The sequence below is a fragment of the Pteropus vampyrus genome, unplaced genomic scaffold, assembly GCF_000151845.1.
Source record: "Pteropus vampyrus isolate Shadow unplaced genomic scaffold, Pvam_2.0 Scaffold93, whole genome shotgun sequence".
Lineage (NCBI taxonomy): Eukaryota > Metazoa > Chordata > Mammalia > Chiroptera > Pteropodidae > Pteropus > Pteropus vampyrus.
Genome location: NW_011888874.1, coordinates 1889749 through 1906330, shown reverse-complemented (window position 1 = coordinate 1906330; position 16582 = coordinate 1889749). Strand labels below are relative to the sequence as shown.

Here is a 16582-nt window from a genome sequence, read left to right as displayed (position 1 = left end):
AGTCACATGTAGATGGTTAAAGTTGAATGCTGTTTGCTAGTTATTATCTATAAGAATGTAGGATTGCTTATGGAACACTTAATTTAGGAAGAAATGATCACATAATCTGTCAGAGGATATTGGGGAAAGTCTAGAAATTTCAAGTGTTTTGTTTATTCTGTTACAGGTGGAAGTGCTGGATCAGTAAATGCTAATTTTGCTCATTTTGATAACTTCCCCAAATCCTCCAGTGCTGATTTTGGAACCTTCAATACTTCCCAGACTCATCAAACAGCATCTACTGTTAGTAAAGTTTCAACGAATAAAGCTGGTCTACAGACTGCAGACAAATATGCGGCACTTGCTAATTTAGACAATATCTTCAGTGCCGGACAAGGTAATCAAGCTTTAAACAAAACAAATACAAATTTGTATATTAAACAGACCTTTAAATTTGGTTGTGTTAAAATCTTAGGATGCTGTGCGTTTCTTAGTTGTATAGAAATTTTGTTTAATTGTTCATAACTTTTTTGATCTGAAATACCAGCTATAAAACTGAAAGCATAGAAACTAATTTGGATACCTTCTAGTTTTAAAAGAAAATAATCGACAGAAACTTAATTTTATCTTAGAAAGCATGCTTTACTGTTCTAAGGCCATACTGAAGTAAGAAATCTTATTAATAAAACTGAAAGGTTATTGGGTGGTTTCTGTGGTATAGTCATTTTGAACTCTTTTCTATTAATATCTTGATATTTATTTTTAAAAACCTTTTTAACAGTGTATTTTTATGCCTAGTTTGGTCTTTGGGCCAGTATTTTGCCTCTGAGAATGCATAGTGCGGTGGGGAACAGCAAGGGTCTGCTTTCAAGTTGGATTCTGTGTCCTGATCTCTGGGCTTGCTTTCTCATCTCCAAAATGAGGGTAGTAAATAGCATGGAACCCTGCAGTTATAGGCATTTTGAACAGTGCCTGGCCCATACTAAGTGCTCAGTAAATATTTCCTCTTATTACTGTCTCTGATTTTCTCATGGACAACCCTGAGAAAATGGTATTAATAAATTGTTTATATCAGGGTCCAGCATTTTATGTTCACATGAATGAAATGCACCTGTCCTAGAGATGTTACATAGCACTTTTTGAGAATTCCTTTTTTACGCACAGTCTAGACATTTTATCGGTGTAGAGTCTTAGTTGTTGTTATAATTGCAAGATTCCATCTTTACCACAGTGGTGTGTAGCACAATTAATCTTGTCTGATATTTTTTAGATTCCTTATTAGGTAAGCCTCTAGAATCCTGTCCATTTATTTAGCTCCACGTCAGTTTTAAATTCACATGTGTTACATGGCAAATGTGGGTTGATAAGTTGAAAGTATAACTTTAAATTTGGAGTGTAATTTATTTTTGTTTGTTCACAGGTGGTGATCAGGGGAGTGGCTTCGGGACCACAGGTAAAGCTCCTGTTGGTTCTGTGGTTTCAGTTCCCAGTCAGCCAAGTGCATCTTCAGACAAGTATGCAGCCCTGGCAGAACTAGACAGCGTTTTCAGCTCTGCAGCCACCTCCAGTAATGCGTACACTTCCACAAGTAATGCTAGCAGGTACCTTGTCTTGGTGTTCCTGCTTCGTGCTTTATCTTCTGATCTTTTTTTGCAACTCTGAATAGTAATGTTAAATAATGACTGTGGGGGACATAATTTCAAAATTATTGAATATTTTTATAAATTTGAGGAAACTGACTTTAATTTGCTAATTAAAATATAATTCTTGAATAATTGCCATAATTTTATATTTTCATTTAATCAAAGACTTCGTTACTTTTTTCCTTGAACACCAAAATGAAATTAAGAGTATGTACACATCTCAAAATGGACAGTTATATACAGATTTAATTGTGCTCAGCAGAGAATCATTTATTAGATTATATACTTTTAAGGTACAGTTTTCAGTCATGAAGACTGAATACTGAAAGGAATATGTTGCAGCCTTAGTTGTAAATACACATTTTTAGAAATATTTGCACCATAGCCCAACACTAATTCCATATTTCTTCAGTGTGTACTGGAATTTATAAATAGACGTATCTATTACTGTGTTCAAATATGTCTGGCATGAAGGAATTCTTGGCAGGGGGAAGTTGAATACATTTGAACAACATCAGCTCTTTAAAGACCTTAGAGTTTCGACATCTTCCTTTTAGAGTAAAGGAAACAGACCCTGAAGTACAGGTGACTCATCTATACAGTGTTTTAACCGTCTTATTGCTTTTCATTTCTGAGGATTGTCTCTTCTTTCTTTTGTTATCCTAGTTATCCTATATCCCTTTAGCACCATTTCTAGAGAGAAATTCTAGGATTGTAGTACCAACCGCTTGGGCTCTTGGTAATAAACTTCCCATATGCCAGCTGGAAAAATTAAATCCAGAGAATAAAATTAAGAGTATTTCTACATTTTTTGCTTTGTTAGTTTTATCTACATTACACATACGCGGTAGTGGACCATAACAGGTCCTAAAGTCTGGAAACACAAATACATAGAACAAAGGGCTTAATGATACTACAGTACAGTGGTCCATGCGGTGTTTGGAGTACCTGAGGCCCTTCGAAGGGGTCTGCGAGGTTAAAACTATTCAGTAAATATTTATGAATATAGAGTTAGTAATTCTGAGCAATTATTTGTGTTTTCACTAATTGACATTTGTATTAATGGTGTAAAAACAATGGCAGGTAAAGCTCTCTGGAGCCTTAGCGTGAATTAAGGCAGTTGGCACCAAGCTGTACAAGTAGTCATCAGATAGTCATTATTTTCTTACCACTATACATTTACTTTTACTTATGAATAGTCTTGATTCAGTTCTTTTTTATATGAATGTTCTCGATGAAGCAGTAAAAAACATTTTATTAAATCTTGATCCTTAAATATGTCTATTTTCTCTGTGTTGGACTGAGGTGTACGTATCAGGGAATTTTGCTGCATACTGAGTGAGGTATGGTAGTTGAATCGTGGAATGAAACAGCCACTGTTTTTCGAGACCATGATGATTCAGATTTGAGTATTTGGCAGATACTTTCTAAAAAATGAAGTATTTAAGTCTGTCACTTTAAGGAAAACAACTGATAATATTCACACATTTAAGCAAATTTTGGAAAATTTATTAACATGAGCTTGATAACTTCCCATTACTTTTCTGATGAGGTGGGTGGTGATATTAATGAAGGTGATTTTTTTTTTTTTTGCTTAAAGAAATGTGTTGACATTTGGAAGATTGACATCAAGTATTTTCCAGATGATGTAATACCAGTAAAAGATATTTAAAGTATGAGATAGACTAGTGGATGTTAACTTTAGTCAAGTATAAAAATGTTCACTGATGATAGTTTCAAATTCCATATTGCAACTAACTTTTAGGAAACTATTACTGTTGGTTTCACTATGATATCAAAGAGATTAACAACAATTATCTGAAAAAGCTATTATTATAATACTTCTATTTTGTTCAATTAAGTATCAATGTGAGGCCAGTTTTTTTCTCATAAACTTCACCCTACATAGCATATTACAACAGACTGATCCTCTGTTAGACTAGCCATTAAAAGATTTGCAAAAATATCCAACGGCGTTACTCTTCTAATTAAATTCCTTTCATTTTGGAAAATATAGTTATTATAAAAATGCTACATATGTTAGCGTGAGTGGCTTTATTGTTATTTTTAAGTGAATAAAATGAAAAAATTTTTTCATTTTAATTTTAATACTATATATATACATATATATTAATATAGCATACTGAAACAAAGCCTCTTTGGGTTTCTCAGTAATTTTTCAGACTGTAAATGAAATCTGAGACTTAAAGTTTGAGAACGTCTGTGATACATGACATGTTCATAATTACCTGTTTCCACATTTTTATGGCCACCCTATATAGGTAGATTACCTTTGCTTTTCTTTAAATATGAAATTTTTCAATATTTGTTTTCAGCAATGTTTTTGGAACAGTGCCAGTGGGTGCTTCCGCACAGACACAGCCTGCTCCTTCAAGTGTGCCTGCTCCATTTGGAGGTATGTGTTTCTGGTGTGCAGTAGTCCCCCCCTTATCCAGGGGGGTGAGGGGGGTATGTTCCAAGAGCCCCAGTGGATGCCTGAAACGGTGGGAAGCACCACACGCTGTATGTACTATGTTCTTTTTCTCTGTGTACATACCTATGAGAAAGTTTAATTTATAAAATTTGGCAATTTCGTGGATAGAAGATTGGTTCTTACCAGAGATCTTAGCAACCTCAGCATACTGGTTTTTTTTTCCCATATGAAATTGAGAACTTTTTCCTTTTTGCTTAACGGAAGCACTTTCAGGCTTCTCTTCGGCACACCTGAATTGCCAGCATCATCACTGCTGCACTTAGTTTTTTTTGAACACAAGCATTCCAGTACTGCAGCAGTCGGCGCTAACCGAGTCACATGCCTGCTGAGTGACTAACAGGTGATCGTGTATACAGCATGATTCACTGCCCGAGCAGGATGGAACGAGATTCCTTCACATCACTCAGGATTTTGTGCAATTTAGAACTTATGGATTGTTTATTTCTAGAATTTTCCATTTAGTATTTTCGGACTGCTGTTGACTATTAGTAACTGAAATTGCAGAAAGCAGAACCGTGGATAAAGGGGTACTCTTGTATGTGTTGATTTTTATAAAGAACCCAAATGTATGTCCTTTTCTAGGGTTACCAGAAGACAAGCAACAGTTTATTATCAGAAAGCTCTAGTTTTATATTTTCATATAGATACATAGATATGAACAAATTCTTTAAATAATTGATAGTATATTTTATAATTTTTTAAAGCTACGCCTTCCACAAATCCATTTGTCGCTGCTGCTGGTCCTTCTGTGGCATCTTCTACAAATCCATTTCAGACCAATGCCAGAGGAGCAACAGGTAAGAAATTAAGATTACAGAACAGCAAGCTTTGGAAAAGGTATTTATTGCAAAAAAAAAAAAAAAAAAGTGAAAACATTAGAAAATAAGGTTTCTTTTTTACCGAAATGAATGAGAAGTGTGTGGGAGAGTTTGTCCATAAAGACAAATACTAGCTGAAAGTTTACAAAATCCTGGAATTTAACATTTGAGAAGGACCTTAGAAGTTATCTAGTGTCTACCTCTCCCCTTCCCCCGTCAGAGCTTTCGTTTTTCAGGCAGGGAAGCCCAAGCATGGAGATGAGACTTCCTTGAGCCACATGGCCAATTTATGACAGAGATGCGACTTGAATACGGTAATTTTGACTTATTTGGTGGTCTGGTTTCAGAATTACTGGTTACAACTCACTCAGTCTTAATAGAAAAAAATCATGAGATGTATTTTCATCTGGTTTTGTTTCTTGAAATGAGATTGTAAGGTTTGAATGGACTTTGTTAAATGAGGTCTTCATATACAGGAGTATTTCTACTGCACATCTCTTAGGATGTTAACATTTTAAAAATCGTGGGAACTTGATTTAATTTGGGGTATAATATTTGACTCTTCTCTTGATAACTTTTTTTCCTTTATTCTCTTTATCTTTCCCTCTTTTTTTTTTTTTTTTGTCTTTATGGTTCATACTGTAAGCCAGCCATATCATCCTTGTATTGTACCTTTTTGATTTTTGTCTTACTATCCTGAACACCAGAGCTATTTGCCAATACCTCGGAATGTCAGCAAGTGCATGGCTATGACTCAGTCCCCGTTAAATCTAGAGAGTTGGTCAGCTTTGTTTTTGTGTATGTTTCAGTAATTTTAGAAGTAAAGCCTAACTCTGGTTCCAGCATATATTGGTGTGAAATACTGAAAGTAAGGTGCTTGTGACATTACCAGTAAATTTGCATCATTAAGAGTTAGTAATTACTAGCAAATCTCTTTGTTATTGACTAGATTAAGAATTGTGGTATTAGGAGTTTGAATTATAACTTTCCTTTTTACATAAATGTCTTCAGTTATAATTTGTTGGTACTTTGTATAATAGATCAGGGGTCCCCAGCTCGTGGCCTGTCAGGAACTGGGCTGCGTAGCAGGAGGTGAGCGGTGAGTGAGTGAAGCTTCATCTGTATTTGCAGCCGCTCCCCAGTGCTGGCATCACTGCCTCAGCTCCGCCTCAGCTCCACCTCAGGTCATCAGCACTTAGATTCTCATAGGAGCACCGGTCCCTGGTGCCACTATTGGTTGGGAACCACTGTAATAGATGTTTAATAAACATTTGAATTTCACACATAATTTACTTTTTAAGAAATGGTTTGTTTTAGTTCAAGTATACCTAATTAATTGACTGCTTTAAATTTCTGTTGTATTCTAGACAAAAATATATCATTCATCAGTTGTGATAAATGTAATATTTGTAAAATGTCTCATGACACATTGGTTTTTTACATTGTCTCATTTAATCTTAACTCTCATCAAGTAAATGTTTTAATCACTCCGACAGCTGAGGGAACTGAGGCTCAGAGTAGTTCAGTGAATGTGTTTTGGGTATATCCAGACTTGTGTTTCAAGTCTTGTTTTACTGTTTACTTGCTAGGTTATCCTAAGAAAGTTTTTTTGTGTGTGTATGTATGTATGTATTTATTATTTTATTATTTATTTATTTTATTTTTACGCGAGGCAACCCTAGGTTGACCTCACAGATTGCAAGGACCTTGTCACCTTACAATCCCTTATTTTTTTACATCTACAGCACCTGGTCTTCCTAGGTGGTCTCTCATCCAAGTACTAATCAGGCCTGACCCTGCTTAGCTTCCGATATCAGACGGGATCAAGTCTGATCCCGTCTGATAGCATGGCCATCAGGGTGGCATGGCTGTAGACGTATTTTTTCTTTTTCATGGAGTAAAGGTGGTAGAGATGTACTAAGATTTGTTGAATGTTTTAAGTTATTTGCAAGATACTATTGAGATGTTTGTGGCTATCGTGACCCCATTTAATAAGAATGGAAACTCAAATTACACCTTGACTGGGGTTTTGTCGATCCGACTTCTCTGAGCCTTATTGTCCTTTCTGTAGAATGTGAACAATGTTCTCCTCCTAGCAGAGTCATAAGAATCGGATGGCACAAATCGTGTTGCAGGGTCTTTGTATTATTGCATGTACTTGGCAAACCTTCTCTCTTGCTTTTCCTTTCATGACTGTAACTCTGAGTTGGTTCTGTCATCAGGATTATGGGCTTTTTTTTGCTTATTTAGAGTATGAAAGTCCTTTAAAGTTAAGATTTGATATAAAATATAAAATAATATAAAACATACAGTGTATGTTTGGATGATATAAAGTAATTTTAATATTAACCGAAGAAAAATTTATTGAAAGGTAAATCTGCGTCCACAAATTTTATTTCAGGGTAAACAATTTTGAATTATTTTTTTTTATAAACAATGTTTTCCATTATAAACAATTTTGAATTTATCACATCGATCACCTTTATTAGGCTGTTGAATTGACTAAATCAAACTAAATGTTTAAATACATATGTTTGTATTGAAGGTGAAATATAAATAATAATTTGACAAATGCACTATGTTTAGGAATTTCCAGTGTTTCATGACATCAACATTAATAATGGTTCTTTAGGAGATAGTTTTTGTCACTCTCAAATGTATTACTATTGTCAAATTTCATTTGAGGTTGCTTTTGAAAGAGAGTATTGCGTAGTTAGCTCTGTGTGAAATTTAAGAGTTTTACTAATATGTTTCATCCTTGAAACAATTATTTTAATCTCTTTGTTTTCCTGCATTACAAAGCTTTAGGGCTGTAACTTTATGATACGTAGAAACTTTCATTAGGAGATTAGCCAGTATGGCCTAAGATCTTTTTTATTTTAGGAGTCTATTCTATTTTGCATTTTTTTCCCATAGCCCTTGATTCCTTAAATCTAATAACCTTAATATAGTTTTCAATTATTAGGCATTTCTCTTATAAATCTTAAATATCTCCTTTGCCACTGAATGAATAGCCTTTATTTCCTAACAGTCATTTATTTTAGTGAATGATTTTAAAGATTTTTTTTTCCTCCAGAGAGATAGACATATAAAATGTAGAACTGAAGGAATCGTAGGAATGTCTGCCTAGCCTCTTTGTTTTATTATGTAAGTGAAAATCAATTTTTTGGCTTTGCCTTAGCAGTTCAAAATTACTTAATGACTAATCTAATGTTAGTGCCCAGAACTCTTCTATAAACCGGCAGTATTTCCTTCCAGTACAGCATATTTATAATTTAGTTTTGCTTTGATGAAACACATACAAATCAGCATTATGTGCTATTCCTTTTTTATGTCTAAATACTCAGTAGGCCCATCTCATCTGTCTAGTATAGTCTAGAAATGAAGATTAATACAAAAATGGGACAGGCACAAAGGGATGAGGAAAAGGCAAGGAAGAAACCTTCAGTAGAAAGTGGCGTGGACCGCATAGGGCGTGTCATAGCAGTGATGCGCGCGCCCTCCAGTCTTACGCTCAGTTACTCCTAATATTTGGATCATCTGCACTTTTAACATTCAGTAGAAGCAGTAAAGTTTAAAAAACTAGCACAACAGAAAAATTAACCTTAGAGCAGTCTAGAGAAAATATTTGCAAATCATGTATCTGGTAAGGGGCTTTTCTGGGCTACATGAAGAACTCTTACAACTTAATCATAAAAAGACAGTTCAGTTAAAAGATGGGCAAAGGATTTGAGTAGACATTACACCAAAGAATATGTACAGAGGGCCGACGGCCAATAAGCACATGAGAAGACTTTGAACATCTTGAGTCATTAGGGGAATGTAAATCAAAACCTCACTAGTGGCTACTTTATACCCACTGAGGTGGCTATAAGCAAAAAGACAATAATGAGTTGAGGAAATTAGAGACCTGATATGTTACTGGTGGGAATGTAAAATGGTATCTAACTTTTTTTGAAAATAGTTTTGCAGTTTCTCAGAAAGTTAAGCAGAGTTACCATATGACCTAACAGTTCTACTCATAGGAACATACCCACGAGAAATGAAAACATAATATCCACACAAAAACTTGTACATAAATGTTCATAGCACATTATTTATAATAGCCCCGAAGTGCAAATAACCCAAATATCCATTAGCTGATGAATGGATAAACTAAATGTGGTATAGCCATAGAATGGAATTTGTTTGATAATAAAAGGAAATGAAGTACTGATTCCTGCTACAACATGGACGAACCTTGAAAACACTAGGCTGACTGAAAGAATCCAGTCCCCAAATTCTATTTAGTGTATGACTCCGTTTACATGCTCTATCCAGAATGAGAAAACCTATGGAGCCCGCAAGTGGGTGGGACAGAATGTGGAGTGACAGCTGCTAGGCATGGAATTTCTTTTAGGGGGAATGAAAATGTTCAAAAATTAGATTGTGATGATGGTTGTAGAATTCTGTGAATATATTAAAATACATTAAAGTCTACCCTTTTAAGTGGACAAATCATGTGATACGTGATTTATATCAAACTGTTTAAAAAGAGCCTAAAATATTTTAGAGCAGCCTGAGACTAGAGCTTAGAAGGCATTATTGTTGCAGACTAAGGTACAGTAATTAATATTGGTTAACAGTCATTGATGACTAACAGTCAGTTTTTGCCTAAGTATATTTAGTAGAACATGTCTCCTGAGTTGTTACCAGTACTCTGTAGGAAAGAGTTGTATGCCCAAATACATACAGAAAATGCTGGGATAAACAAAACTTAACCAGCATTACTAATGCAGGACTTTTCAGAGCCTTTAATATACTCTAAGAAAAGAGATAAAGTGACCAAACTTGTTTATCACAGAACCCTTCTCCCTCAATTAACCTTTTGTTGAATTCAGAACATAGTATAGAAAACCATCTTTTCAAGCTAGTGAGAAAAATACATTCATTGAATCTTTGCTATACAGCACTTTAAAAATTCATTAATACATTTAATCTTTATAGCATCTCTGTAAATAGGTACTATTATTTCTGTCCCTCCATGCCCCATTTACAAATGAGGACACTGAGGCTTGTGGAAGTTAAGTAACTTCCTGTATAGTTAGAAAATGACAGAACCAAAACTTAAAACCACACCAATATTTTAGTCTGTCTCCCTAAATTTAATGGGTTTAAGTACGCTAATTTAAAATGCATGGACATATATTTTAGAAATAGTTCCACTCCAGATAGTTAAACACAAAAGTTTCTGTTATATAACAACCTAAATTTGTTTTTTTATTCATTACATTTACTTAGATGTAACCTCTCTGACCCAGGTCATGCCAGGTGGGTAGGAGCTGCTCAAGATGCATTTTTTTTTTCCTCTCCTCAGCCATTATATTTTAAACTAGAGGTGCCGCTCACCTTTCTAATGAACGACCTTGAATAACTTTCCCCTTGTAGTACTTAATTAGTTCACTTGTGTTATCTTCATGCATTTCCGGTTAACGTACAGAGTTGTAAATAAAACATGCCTTATTCAGGTGCTTTCTCCAATATTTGACTTTTTAGATGCTAACGATAGATGCTAAATCATTTTAGATGATCCTATGAATTGCGTTTTGGGTGTAACTCATCAGGCATACAAAGTCTTTTTATGGATATAAGTTGTATCTTTACATGAAAAAAAGTGTTTATTTTTAAAAATGGACTTCATAAATGTTTCTTCATTTGGTATTTATTATTCTAATTTCTCCTTTATTTCATACTGTAAATATTACGGTTTCATGAATATAGTTGAAATAAAAAGACTGTGGATATGTTTTTATAATGTGTTATGCTACCCACTTTGTAACAGTACATTTTAATTTTAGAACTTTTTAATGAACAGATTTACTTTTATTTGACAATACTTACCATAAGTTAATTGACATTGGTCTCTTTACGGCTTCCCATAAGGCCTTTCTGGAGCAATGCATTCTCAAGTGTTTCCTCACGCTCATTTTGGTAGGTGGCCACAAACTACTGTCTAGATTTATGTGGCGGTTTGTCTACCTGCTTGTGGAAGCTTCTGCTAGTGTTCTGGATCCCTGCATGTGGAATTTTTTTCCATGTTTTAAAATGGAGTGGGCATGAATGTGTGGCATCAGGATTACATATATTTAAAGTTACATGAAAATCTGTAGTGGTTTATGTTTTAATGCTGACAAGCATTATCGCTTACCTCCATGGTCATATTAGAATGTCAATAGCTTTTCTGATTATTTTTCTTGAGTTTGAATTCATAGTACTTTGAGTGATGCCTTTTTGATATAGCAAACCATTTACCACATTATTCCATGGAGTTTGGTTTTGCTTAACTGTATCCAAGTTGTGCTTTTTAGTGCTTTCTTAAAGTGATTTGTCAGTCACGTGAGTGCATTGTTGTCTGTTATGAAACCCTCCTGTTTCCCTTGCAGTGTGCTTATTATTTTTTAATTCACTTGCTTCCCAGTGGCTTGTTTCCCTTTTTTTCTCCTCAGTAATAAAAAAAAAGTGATTAGAAATTTGACATTCTAATTAGGTTCATTGCGGTTCATTGTTACAAACATTAGGATTATGCGGATTACTTTGGGCAACATTTATAACATTTTTTTAGTTGTTTTTTTAATAAAAGGTAATTCTATGTAACATTTAAAAAAATTTTTTCCCTTTGCTTTTAAATCAGGAGTTATGCTGGTAAATGTTTTGAGTCAGGAAATTCAGTGAAATTTTTTCTTGATAACATCATGCTAAAAGTATTTCGCTATGTAATTATAATATTCTGTATTAAAAGCAGCATTATTGGCTCTTATTTCACGGGGCCCTTTCTTAGAACACAAAGTTGGAATGTTGTTTTTAGTCTTTTCCAGCAGTAAGTAGTATCCTGTTCTGCTGCTACACATGTCTGTAATGCAGATCAATCCATAAGTAATTCGTAAACGGGGGAGTGGTGGCAGCACACCGCACCTAGCGGTAGTTCCCACGCGATGTCCCCAGCCCAGGCGTCTCCCGTCCACAGAGGAATGGTGCCGCACGTGGCGGGCCGTGGCGGGGCGCAGCAGTGAGCGCAGCACGGCGCTCGCTCACTCTGCCTTCTTTGTCTCTTCTAAGAGTGCTTATTGCAATTCCTTTTCAGTCTTTGTGCCTTTTGCCCCAGTTTCTGTTAACTCAGCAGTCCTAACCTTCTAAAGCAGTATTGATTTGCCTTCCCAAAAAGGGATGTGGGAGTCCATATATTTCCTTTGGAATTGATTTACTAGGAGCTTAAAATGCCCTTTTAATTATGTTATCTTTTTATTAATGGATTCTCCCCCTCCCCCGTGCCCAATTTTGGCTCTGGTTACAAAGCTGCATAGGTTTTGCGTGGCCTGCCTGTAACCTTATTTCTCCTATAAGTCTTGTTACTTTTAGTGAGCTGTTTTGTAAAAGTTAAAAAAATGTTTTTTTCCAGAATGCACGTTACGTTATAGCAGACAGTTCAGTAGATAAAATTAAATTTTTGGTGGTTCTACTCTATATAGTAAAACAAAAGTAAAAAATGTACACTAGTATACAGGTGAATTGCATGATGATGGGCTTTAAAAAGTAGACTGCTGTTTAGGCTTGAACTTTATATAATTACTTTGAGAAATTTTCTTGTATGATTTCAGTGATAGCTTTGTTTTATTCTGGTCATTGAGTTTTAGGAATAAATTGTATAGGTTGTTACACTGTATAGCGCTAAAACTTATTAACTGTTGAGTTTTGGAATTTAAAATGCCCTTAATGTACATCTGAACATTTTTCAAGGTAGAGGATGTCTCTTCTGTAATGCTGAGTATGAGAAACAAACGTGCTCTTGTGTGTCAGTGATCAGCCCTCCTTTTCTCCCTCAGCGGCCACGTTCGGCACAGCGTCCATGAGCATGCCCGCAGGGTTCGGCACTCCCGCACCCTACAGCCTTCCCACCAGCTTCAGCGGCAGCTTCCAGCAGCCTGCCTTCCCGGCCCAAGCGGCCTTCCCTCAGCAGCCAGCTTTTCCTCAGCAGCCCAATGGTAAGATCTAGCGTTTGGCCAGCTGTGCATCCACTGCAGGTATCTTTTGTATGTCGCGATGTTACACGTTTGAACAGAAGGACTTAGGTAAAGAATGCTTGTCTGTTGAATGTTTACTATGCGATTAGAGAAGCCTTTGGTGATCAGGGCCTCAGAAAGTTGAGTAAATTTGTACGTTTTTGCAACCAGATTGTAGATGTGGGAGAAATCAGAGACTCTAAAGAGTACCCCTTTTCTCAGAATCGCCAGTGTCTTAAGAATTTCTCTATGTTCTAATACACCTCTTACTTTTTTAAAAGGGAACTTGATAGACCTAGAGTGTGTTTTTGTTTGTTTTGCATCAGAAAACTGCCATTTTGTACAAGGTGTTTTTTTGCTTTGTTTTATGATGTAGACTCATTTTCTAAATAGGTAACTTATTATGGTTAGAATTTGTTACTTGTTTTCAGCAAGATTCACTAGAGACCCATTTTTTTGTTTGTTTAACCATTTCATTCATGATCAAAGTTTGAAGTCCATAGATTTGAAGATTACTCTTGTAATTCAATTACAATTGTAATTCAAGTCAGTGGTTAGATAAAGGTTTGGAAATAGGGTCCATGGCAGAGCCATAATGATGAAATGTTTCCTAAAGAGTACTGTGATGTTCACGTAGAAAAAGCATTTCATGGTCCTCTCAGCCGCTCTCAGATAGTCAGCGGTTCATCTACTGATTCCATTTTTTGAACGTTGGCAGTTTTTGTAGCTGAGACAAAATGGAATTAACCATTTCTGGAGAGCTGTATAAAAGCTCTTTTAAGACCTGCCACAGGAAGTTTGTCTCTGGTGTTTGGAAGAGCATGAGGCCTAACAGTTTAACGTTATTATTTTATTATTGTTGCTCTGACAGGAGTTTCTCTGAAACGCATTATGAGACTTTATAAACATCACCTTGTTTCTCAGAGGTGTGGGTTATAATTGGTGGTTCTGTTTTAACAAGGTGCAGGTTTTGCAGCATTTGGACAAACAAAGCCAGTGGTAACCCCTTTTGGTCAAGTCGCAGCTGCTGGGGTATCTAGTAATCCTTTTATGGTAAGTGAGATGCAATTTTAAACTCTTGATTTTCAAATTAGGAAGAGCAAGATGTGCTTCTCCTAGATGCTGTTTGGTTTTCCACTAATGTTATATGATTGTACAAATTGAGGCAGCCATTATGCACATTTTTTTGGTTTTGTTTTTAAAAAAGAAACCACATTAGTCAGTTGCAAATCAAAGCACTGACAGTAAATAAGCTATTTTATAACATGAAACCTGTCTACTTTTTTGGCAAAATAGCTTTACGAGAGGCTGTAGATTTAGCCAACATTGTGAAAAGGGATCTTGGAATCAGATTTGTTTTGAATAACAAATGCTTTTGTCCTTCTAAGGGCCAAGTCCTTCTTAGAATCTATTTTGAGAATTTTATGAAATAATGGATATAAAAGGCACAACGCAGTGCCTAACACCTAATAATTTTATTATAGTGTGTTGCTAAGGATGATAATGAAGAAATTTGATTGCCAAGAATTAATCCTAGTCTAAATATTGTTTACTGAATAGCCTCATCTTTTCAGCACACACCACTCTTAATCATCTGTTGTTTTGTTCTGTGCTTCCCTGTAGAGTGGCGCACCCACAGGACAGTTTCCAGCAGGAAGCTCCTCAACCAACCCTTTCTTATAGCCTTACATAGACATTTTACGGGAACGAACTCTTCGTGGTCACATTACATCTCCGCCTCTTGCACTGTTGTCTTGTTTCACTGATCTTAGCTTTAAACACAGGAGAAGTCTTTAAAAAGCCTGCATTGTGTATTAAACACCAGGTAATGTGTGCGAAACAGAGGGCTCCAGTAACAACCTTTAACCTGTGAATTGGCAGAAAAAGGTAGCGGTATCATGTATATTAAAAATTGGCTAATATTAAGTTATTGCAGATACCACATTCATTATGCTGCAGTACTGTACATATTTTTCTTAGAAACTAGCTATTTGTGCATATCAGTATTTGTAACTTTTAACACATTGTTATGTGAAAAATGTTACTGGGAAATAGATCAGCCACTTTTAAGGTGCTGTCATATATCTTGGAATGACTGACCTAACCATAGCTACTGCAAAGTTACAAAGTCAAAATTGGAAGGTTTTATTCGTTCTTGAATTTTTCCTTTCTAAAGAGCTCTTCTATTTATACATGCCTAAATTCTTTAAAAATGTAGAAGGATACCTGTCTGCATAATAAAGCTGATCATGTTTTGCTACAGTTTGCAGGTGAAAAAAATAAATATTAGAAAATATGCGATTGTTTTTGTGTTCTTGCTGCAATGCCTTTACCAAAGTGGCCTTAAATATGAATAGTGAATCGAGAACATCTTGAATTCTTAAATTAGAATTTCAGAAGACTTCTAGTGACTAACTTTTATGTCTAAAAGAGAACATTTTATAAAAAGGCCATGTAGAAATGTATTAAAACTACTATGACTGCTATATTCAGGAATATGTCAGTGGTAAAGCATTTAAATGTAGCTTGTCAGATTCACCATAATCCTTCTAATTTCTTTGCAACTTCTTAATTTTGTGAAATTTGTATATATGAAGAATTTGCATGTATGTGTATTTACAAATTTTTAAAAGTATCTTGAATTCTCGGACTACAAAAGGCCTATTTTAAATATTGATTTAAAAAATACTTTGAATGTATTGGAAGCAGACATGCATTAACTGTGACATGATTGCACCTCAGTTTTTTTTTTTTCTTTGTCTGGACAAACTGATAATAGGACATTTGTCGATGTTCATTTATGGGGGCAAAGAAACTGGAACCCAGTGTTACCTTAAAGTTATAGAATACTTTGTTTAAAAGACAATGATACTAATGTTTAGTTATATCTTTTTGTTAATATTCAAATGAACTTGTTTAAATATTTATGTATAATAATCCTTCATTCATCCAGAGATAATCTGTCAGTCTCATCCAAACAAAACACAACTGAGAAACTTGGAATCGCTTTTTTTTTTTAATGCCTTTGAGCTTACATATGTCACAAAGTCTATAATGATTATTTTTAATGATCATTTGATTTCCCACCCCCATAGCACATTAGCAATTCAGGAGTGGTGGCTTGAAAGGAAGGAGATAGGAAAATCTATGAAGAGCGTACGTATACTGTTGAAGACCATTTAGTGTAGGGTCAGCCCAGCCTAGAGGACACTACTATATTACATCACCTTCTGATAATTCTCTGTTACTAAGACTCTGTGTCATCAAGAAAAGGTGAAATTATATATACAAGTATATGTAATACATGTTTGTAAAGTTTTATCTTACGATGATTAGAAAAAAAATTTTAAAGCTTTACTATTAAAAGAGGTGAACATCAGTTTCCTCAAACCTTTTATTCATGTTGAATACCTTTATCAGTGGTGACCACACGAGAGTTATCATGCTGTGTCAGAATCCGTGTTTTAGACTTGTTAAAGCACTGCTGTTCATTGCCTATCTAGCTGAATGTGTGGTTTATCTGAACCGGTTTGATAAGCAAGAAGACTGGGAAATCTCTGCCCCTTTTCTGAGCAGTATCCTCTTCTTTTAGAATTAAATGAGTGCTCCGAA

General features: G+C 35.2%; 1 protein-coding gene across 2 annotated transcripts in view; it reads left to right on the top strand.

The window, feature by feature from the left end:
• The window catches only part of AGFG1 (ArfGAP with FG repeats 1), a 66591-nt gene extending 50226 nt beyond the window's left edge, over positions 1–16365 (top strand). The window contains exons 9-13 of one of the 2 annotated variants that reach the window (XM_011364059.1): positions 3959–4038; positions 4821–4913; positions 12794–12952; positions 13938–14023; positions 14594–16365. In XM_011364059.1, the coding sequence (XP_011362361.1) occupies positions 3959–4038; positions 4821–4913; positions 12794–12952; positions 13938–14023; positions 14594–14653 (478 nt within the window). In that variant the 3' untranslated portion in view covers positions 14654–16365. Of the gene's footprint in view, positions 1–3958; positions 4039–4820; positions 4914–12793; positions 12953–13931; positions 14024–14593 lie in introns of both variants that reach the window. The other variant, XM_011364058.1, reaches the window with a different exon arrangement.
• Positions 16366–16582: the final 217 nt, after the last annotated feature.